This window comes from Oncorhynchus keta, chromosome 27, assembly GCF_023373465.1.
Source record: "Oncorhynchus keta strain PuntledgeMale-10-30-2019 chromosome 27, Oket_V2, whole genome shotgun sequence".
Lineage (NCBI taxonomy): Eukaryota > Metazoa > Chordata > Actinopteri > Salmoniformes > Salmonidae > Oncorhynchus > Oncorhynchus keta.
The window spans coordinates 14,918,076-14,926,316 of NC_068447.1; the positions used below are offsets into that span (position 1 = coordinate 14,918,076).

At 48.6% G+C, this 8,241-nt stretch overlaps 1 protein-coding gene across 1 annotated transcript; it reads right to left on the reverse strand.

Annotated features, from left to right (window-relative positions):
• Positions 1-388: 388 nt before the first annotated feature.
• On the reverse strand, positions 389-2,539 carry LOC127912624 (uncharacterized). Its single transcript, XM_052482645.1, has 3 exons — positions 2,489-2,539; positions 1,259-1,420; positions 389-1,150 (listed from the first exon to the last, which is right to left on the reverse strand). The coding sequence occupies exons 1-3, from the start codon at positions 2,537-2,539 to the stop codon at positions 389-391; spliced, it is 975 nt and encodes a 324-aa protein (XP_052338605.1).
• Between the last annotated feature and the right edge of the window lie 5,702 nt (positions 2,540-8,241).

An 8,241-nucleotide genomic window follows, 5' to 3' on the forward strand; every position in this document is an offset into this window, starting at 1 on the left:
AGTTGAGAAACATGAGTAGCGTACAGACATAACACAGGAACAGAATCAATTACGCTGGGGGAAAAACAAAGGGAGTGACAGATGTAGGAGAGGTAATGGAGTCCAGGTGAGTCTCATGAAGCGCAGGAGACCGTAACGATGGTGGCAGATGTGGGTAATAATGAATAACTGCCGATACGGAAGCGCAGGAGAAGGGGAGTAACTGACAGTACCCCCTCCCTGACGCGTGGCTCCAGCAGCAGAATGCTGACCAGAGGGACTGAGGACCAGGCCGGTCACTTCTGCTGATGTCGAAGTGCAGGAGAAGGGGAGTAACTGACAGTACCCCCTCCCTGACGCGTGGCTCCAGGAGCAGAATGCTGACCAGAGGGACTGAGGACCAGGCCAGTCACTTCTGCTGATGCGCGGGAACCTGTAGAGCCAGTTGAGGAATGGGAACGTGTAGAGCCAGTTGAGGAATAGGAACCTGTAGAGCCAGCTGAGGCATGGGAACCTGTAGAGCCAGCTGGGGCATGGGAACCTGTAGAGTCAGCTGAGGCATGGGAACCTGTAGAGCCAGCTGAGGCATGGGAACCTGTAGAGTCAGCTGAGGCATGGGAACCTGTAGAGTCAGCTGGGGCATGGGAACCTGTAGAGTCAGCTGAGGCATGGGAACCTGTAGAGTCAGCTGAGGCATGGGAACCTGTAGAGCCAGCTGGGGCATGGGAACCTGTAGAGTCAGCTGAGGCATGGGAACCTGTAGAGTCAGCTGAGGCGTGGGAGCCTGTAGAGTCAGTTGAGGGATGGGAACCTGTAGAGCCTTGGGAGCCTGACGATCCGGCTGAGGCATGGGAACCTGTAGAGTCAGCTGAGGCATGGGAACCTGTAGAGTCAGCTGAGGCATGGGAACCTGTAGAGCCAGCTGAGGCATGGGAACCTGTAGAGTCAGCTGAGGCATGGGAACCTGTAGAGTCAGCTGAGGCATGGGAACCTGTAGAGTTAGCTGAGGCATGGGAACCTGTAGGGCCAGCTGAGACATAGGAACCTGTAGAGCCTTGGGAGCCTGACGATCCGGCTGAGGCATGGGAACCTGTAGAGCCAGCTGGGGCATGGGAACCTGTAGAGCCAGCTGGGGCATGGGAACCTGTAGAGTCAGCTGAGACATGGGAACCTGTAGAGCCAGCTGGGGCATGGGAACCTGTAGAGCCAGCTGAGACATGGGAACCTGTAGAGCCAGCTGGGGCATGGGAACCTGTAGAGCCAGCTGAGACATGGGAACCTGAAGAGCCAGCTGAGGCATGGGAACCTGTAGAGTCAGCTGAGACATGGGAACCTGAAGAGCCAGCTGAGGCATGGGAACCTGTAGAGTTAGCTGAGGCATGGGAACCTGTAGAGTCAGCTGAGACATGGGAACCTGAAGAGCCAGCTGAGGCATGGGAACCTGTAGAGTAAAAAAATCTAAAAATAAAATCCCTGTTGCTTCCCTTTGGTGAGGCGTTATTCTGTTACGAGTTGAGTACTGTTACGAGTTGAGTACTGTAACGAGTTGAGTACTGTAACGAGTTGAGTACTGTAACGAGTTGAGTACTGTTACGAGTTGAGTACTATAACGAGTTGAGTACTGTAACGAGTTGAGTACTGTAACGAGTTGAGTACTGTTACGAGTTGAGTACTGTAACGAGTTGAGTACTGTAACGAGTTGAGTACTGTTACGAGTTGAGTACTGTAACGAGTTGAGTACTGTAACGAGTTGAATACTGTAATGAGTTGAGTACTGTAACGAGTACACTAGGAGTTGGAAAGCAAGTACAGAGATGGAATTTAATAATACATGGAACATGGAACAAAACAAGAAACACAAGTAGCATAGAGACATACGGGGCGGCAGGGTAGCCTAGTGGTTAGAGCGTTGGACTAGTAACTGGAAGGTTGCAAGTTCAAATCCCTGAGCTGACAAGGTACAAAACTGTCATTCTGCCTCTGAACAGGCAGTTAACCCACTGTTCCTAGGCTGTCATTGAAAATTAGAATTTGTTCTTAACTGACTTGCCTAGTTAAATAAAGGTTAAATAAAATATAACACAGGAACAGAATCAATAACGCATGTGAAAAGAACCAAGGGGAGTGACAGATATAGGGGAGGTAATCAGGAAGGTGATGGAGTCCAGGTGAGTCTCATGAAGCACAGGTGGGTGTAATGATGGTGGCAGGTGTGTGTACTAAACTGGTGACCTCGAGAGAGTGGGAGTAACCGTGAGAGTCAAATTTCAAAGTGTTTGCTTACCTGTCTCTATCATTCCAAGCTTAAGTTCAGGCATCAACTGTGAATTCTAAAGTTAGGCATTAACTTAAGACAAGAGTTAAGGTTTTTGATAGGCTTAAAACAAAAATATATAAATTGCTGGATTTGAACATACAACCTTTGTAACCAGATACTTAGACCCATTCGCCATCCCTGTCCACAATGCCCCAGCAAAACTGGAACCTACCCGAAAGTAACAGGGCTCACGTTTGCCCCTAGCGGCCGGTATCCACGCCATCTCCTGATGTCCTCAGGCATGGATGGACGTTGACTTGTATCACAGATGACCTGGCTGCACAGGCACACATGTAATACATTCCCACCTCTAGTAACCCAACAGAAGCTCTATTCTTTTTGTAGGGCTGACTGCTCAATATAGTGTGTTTTCCTTCTGTCTCATGTGATGTGCAGCAGAGTTATTTATAGACTCCCTATACACAGGCACGCACACACATACACACACATGCACAAACACACACACACATACACACACATGCACAAACACACACACACAGGGAGGGAAAGGAGAAGTAGACCCATAGTGTATAGTAGACCCATAGTGTATAGTAGACCCATAGTGTATAGTAGGCCCATAGTGTATAGTAGACCCATAGTGTATAGTAGACCCATAGTGTATAGTAGGCCCATAGTGTATAGTAGACCCATAGTGTATAGTAGACCCATAGTGTATAGTAGGCCCATAGTGTATAGTAGACCCATAGCGTACAGTAGACCCATAGTGTATAGTAGGCCCATAGTGTATAGTAGACCCATAGTGTACAGTAGGCCCACAGTGTGCAGTAGGACCAAAGTGTACAGTAGGCCCATAGAGTACAGTAGACCCATAGTGTACAGTAGACAGTACATAGAGTGTACAGTAGGCCCAAAGTGTAAAAGTGTACAGTAGGCCCAAATACAGTAGGACAGTAGTGGGCCCATAGTGTACAGTAGGTACAGTAGGTCCATAGCATATCCAGTAGACACAGTAGACCCATAGTGTACAGTAGGTCCATAGCATACAATAGGCCCGAAGTGTACAGTAGGCCCATAGTGTACAGTAGGCCCATAGAGTACAGTAGGCCCAGTGAGTACAGTAGGCCCAAAGTGTACAGTAGGCCCATCGAGTACAGCAGGCCCATAGAGTACAGTAGGCCCATAGTGTACAGTAGGCCCATAGTGTATAGTAGACCCATAGAGTACAGTAGGCCCATAGAGTACAGTAGGCCCATAGAGTACACTAGGCCAATAGTGTACAGTAGGCCCAAAGTGTACAGTAGGCCCATAGTGTACAGTAGGGCAAATGAGTACAGTAGGTCCATAGTGTACAGTAGGCCCATAGTGTACAGTAGGCCCATTGAGTACAGTAAGCCCATTGAGTACAGTAGGCCCAAAGTGTACAGTAGGCCCATAGAGTACAGTAGGCCCATAGAGTACAGTGGGTCCATAGTGTACAGTAGGCCCAAAGTGTACAGTAGGTCCATAGAGTACAGTAGACCCATAGTGTACAGTAGACACATAGAGTACAGTAGGCCCATAGTGTACAGTAGGTCCATAGCATACAATAGGCCCAAAGTGTACAGTAGGCCCAAGTGAGTACAGTGGGCCCATTGATAACAGTAGGCCCATAGAGTACAGTTGGCCCATAGAGTACAGTAGGCCCATAGTGTACAGTAGGACAAAAGTGTACAGTAGGCCCATAGAGTACAGTAGGCCCATAGTGTACAGTAGGCACATAGCATACAGTAGACCTATAGTGTACAGTAGGCCCAAAGTGTACAGTAGGCCCATAGTGTACAGTAGGCCCATAGTGTACAGTAGGCCAAGTGAGTACAGTCGGCCCAAAGTGTACAGTAGGCCCATCGAGTACAGTAGTCCCATAGAGTACAGTAGGGCCACAGTGTGCAGTAGGACCAAAGTGTACAGTAGGCCCATAGAGTACAGTAGGTCCATAGTGTACAGTAGGCCCATAGTGTACAGTAGGCACATAGCATACAGTAGACCTATAGTGTACAGTAGGCCCAAAGTGTACAGTAGGCCCATAGTGTAGAGTAGGCCCAGTGAGTACAGTAGGCTGAAAGTGTACAGTAGGCCCATCGAGTACAGTAGGCCCATAGAGTACAGTAGGGCAACAGTGTGCAGTAGGACCATAGCATACAGTAGGCCCAAAGTGTACAGTAGGCCCATAGAGTACAGTCATGTCTTCAAGTAATGATGGACTGTCGTTTCTCTTTGCTTATTTGAGATGTTCAAAGCCCATGTTCATAATATGGACTTTGTCTTTTTCCAAACAGGTCTATCTTCTGTATACCCTCCTAACTGGTCACAACACATAACGGAATGGCTCGAACGCATTAAGAAGGAAAGAAATTCCACAAATTAACTTTTAATTGAAATGCATTCCAGGTGACTACATCATGAGGCTGGTTGAGAGAATGCCAAGAGTATGCAAAGCTGTCATCAAGACAAAGGGTAGCTATTTGAAGAATCTCAAATCAAAACAACATTTTGATTTGTTTAACACTTTTTTGGTTACTACATAATTCCACATGTGTTAATTCATAGTGTTGATGTCTTCACTATTATTCTACAATGTAGAAAATAGTAAAAATAAAGAAAAACCCTTGAATGAGTAGGTGTTCTAAAACTTTTGACCAGTAGTGTACGTTAACCCTGTGTTTATGCCACACACAGACACGCGGTACACACCCACACGCACATACAGCTACATGCCATATGCTCCGAGCAGCTTAGTCCCAGAATAGAATCGTTTCCACATTCAGATGCTTTGGGTGAAAAACAGATATTTTAGGAAGACTACAGTAACTCCCAATAGGGAATCCCAAATACTGCTCAACCATGGGGCCAATGGGACCAATAACAGGCTCTTAGTTGAACGAGACAGAAGATGCAGACAGTGTTAGGAATAATCCACATTGAAGAGTGTCTCAGCTAGGGCTGTCGCGGTGACAGTATTACCTCCACACCGGTGGTTACGAGTCATGAAGGCAGTCAAATTCCACGTGACGGTTCAGTCATGGTAACTAGTCTTCTCCAAGCTCTGATGCCGCTGATGGTCATTAGTAGTCTACCAAACTGGCTAACTGCCTGGTACTCAGCACCCTATTGTCCCTCTAATCACTCTGACATCAATGCAAATGTATTGAAAATCTAATCAAACACTTCATGAGAGCCCATGAGCTCATGTTGTGCAAAATTTCAATAGGCTATGGAATTGCATGAGAAAACAGAGTGATGGCCTCTACTAAACATATCAGGATAGGCTTTCTATAGGCTAGTCCTACTATATTTATTTCTCAATTTTCCTAACATTGATTATATTTACAACAGGAGTATAGCCTACCTGGCTGGCATGAAAATTAAACCACAGGGAAAAGCGTCTCTATGCATTTTTCCTGCTGACCTTGTTTCAATACAGGTGCATGATAATGGTCCATTCGAAATCAATACAAATTTCACACATATATTATTTAGTATATGTAAAGACAAGATAAAATCAAGAATAGTTTGATCGGTAACAATATCACTTGTGAATTATATATTATCACTTGTGAATGATGCCCAGCATAAGAAACAAAGCCTTTTTTTTGCATCTTTTCTAATCATGTTCACACACCTCATGTAGTCTAGCCTGTAGGTCTATATGTTTTAATAAGGTTTGTATCACAACTAAAGTGGCCAAATAACTTCAGAACAGGCACCGCAGAACAGACACCGCAGAACAGGCACCGCAGAACAGGTACCGCAGAACAGGGATAATGTACTGTATGAGTACACCAAGGGGATGGAAGGATAAACACAATGAGACTGTAGAGAGCAGACAATGGGAGGGGGAAAGGAGGAGAGCAGATAATGGGAGGAGGAAAGGAGGAGATCAGATAATGGGAGGAGGAAAGGAGGAGATCAGACAATGGGAGGGGGAAAGGAGGAGAGCAGACAATGGGAGGAGGAAAGGAGGAGAGCAGATAATGGGAGGGGGAAAGGAGGAGAGCAGACAATGGGAGGGGGAAAGGAGGAGAGCAGATAATGGGAGGAGGAAAGGAGGAGAGCAGACAATGGGAGGGGGAAAGGAGGAGAGCAGATAATGGGAGGGGGAAAGGAGGAGAGCAGATAATGGGAGGGGAAAGGAGGAGAGCAGACAATGGGAGGGGGAAAGGAGGAGAGCAGACAATGGGAGGGGGAAAAGGAGGAGAGCAGATAATGGGAGGGGGAAAGGAGGAGAGCAGACAATGGGAGGGGGAAAGGAGGAGAGCAGACAATGGGAGGAGGAAAGGAGGAGAGCAGATAATGGGAGGAGGAAAGGAGGAGAGCAGATAATGGGAGGAGGAAAGGAGGAGAGAGGAAAGGAGGAGAGCAGACAATGGGAGGAGGAAAGGAGGAGAGCAGACAATGGGAGGAGGAGAGCAGACAATGGGAGGAGGAAAGGAGGAGAGCAGACAATGGGAGGGGGAAAGGAGGAGAGCAGACAATGGGAGGGGGAAAGGAGGAGAGCAGATAATGGGAGGGGGAAAGGAGGAGAGCAGACAATGGGAGGGGGAAGGAGGAGAGCAGACAATGGGAGGAGGAAAGGAGGAGAGCAGATAATGGGAGGAGGAAAGGAGGAGAGCAGATAATGGGAGGGGGAAAGGAGGAGAGCAGACAATGGGAGGAGGAAAGGAGGAGAGCAGACAATGGGAGGGGGAAAGGAGGAGAGCAGATAATGGGAGGGGGAAAGGAGGAGAGCAGATAATGGGAGGGGGAAAGGAGGAGAGCAGATAATGGGAGGGGGAAAGGAGGAGAGCAGATAATGGGAGGAGGAAAGGAGGAGAGCAGATAATGGGGGGGAAAGGAGGAGAGCAGATAATGGGAGGGGGAAAGGAGGAGAGCAGACAATGGGAGGAGGAAAGGAGGAGAGCAGATAATGGGAGGGGGAAAGGAGGAGATCAGACAATGGGAGGGGAAAGGAGGAGAGCAGATAATGGGAGGGGGAAAGGGGAGAGCAGACAATGGGAGGGGAAAGGAGGAGAGCAGATAATGGGAGGAGGAAAGGAGGAGAGCAGACAATGGGAGGGGGAAAGGAGGAGAGCAGATAATGGGAGGGGAAAGGTGGAGAGCAGACAATGGGAGGGGGAGAGCAGACAATGGGAGGAGGAAAGGAGGAGAGCAGATAATGGGAGGAGGAAAGGAGGAGACAGATGGGAGGGGGAAAGGTGGAGAGCAGACAATGGGAGGGGGAAAGGAGGAGAGCAGATAATGGGAGGAGGAGGAGGAGAGCAGATAATGGGAGGAGGAAAGGAGGAGAGCAGACAATGGGAGGAAAAGGTGGAGAGCAGATAATGGGAGGAGGAAAGGAGGAGAGCAGACAATGGGAGGAGGAAAGGAGGAGAGCAGATAATGGGAGGGGAAAGGAGGAGAGCAGACAATGGGAGGAGGGAGGAGAGCAGACAATGGGAGGAGGAAAGGAGGAGAGCAGACAATGGGAGGAGGAGAGCAGACAATGGGAGGAGGAAAGGAGGAGAGCAGACAATGGGAGGGGAAAAGGAGGAGAGCAGACAATGGGAGGGGAAAGGAGGAGAGCAGATAATGGGAGGGGGGAAAGGAGGAGAGCAGACAATGGGAGGGGGAAGGAGGAGAGCAGACAATGGGAGGAGGAAAGGAGGAGAGCAGATAATGGGAGGAGGAAAGGAGGAGAGCAGATAATGGGAGGGGAAAGGAGGAGAGCAGACAATGGGAGGAGGAAAGGAGGAGAGCAGACAATGGGAGGGGGAAAGGAGGAGAGCAGATAATGGGAGGGGGAAAGGAGGAGAGCAGATAATGGGAGGGGAAAGGAGGAGAGCAGATAATGGGAGGGGGAAAGGAGGAGAGCAGATAATGGGAGGGGGAAAGGAGGAGAGCAGATAATGGGAGGGGGAAAGGAGGAGAGCAGATAATGGGAGGGGGAAAGGAGGAGAGCAGACAATGGG

Bases quoted from the DNA above. Each gene is read 5' to 3' on its own strand.
- LOC127912624 (XM_052482645.1), bottom strand. From the start codon at position 2,539: ATGCCTGAGGACATCAGGAGATGGCGTGGATACCGGCCGCTAGGGGCA. The intron at 1,421-2,488 runs GTGAGCCCTGTT...TTTACTCTACAG, and splicing joins ACCGGCCGCTAGGGGCAAAC to GTTCCCATGCCTCAGCTGGC. The intron at 1,151-1,258 runs GTTCCCATGTCT...CTGGCTCTACAG, and splicing joins TGCCTCAGCTGGCTCTTCAG to GTTCCCATGTCTCAGCTGAC.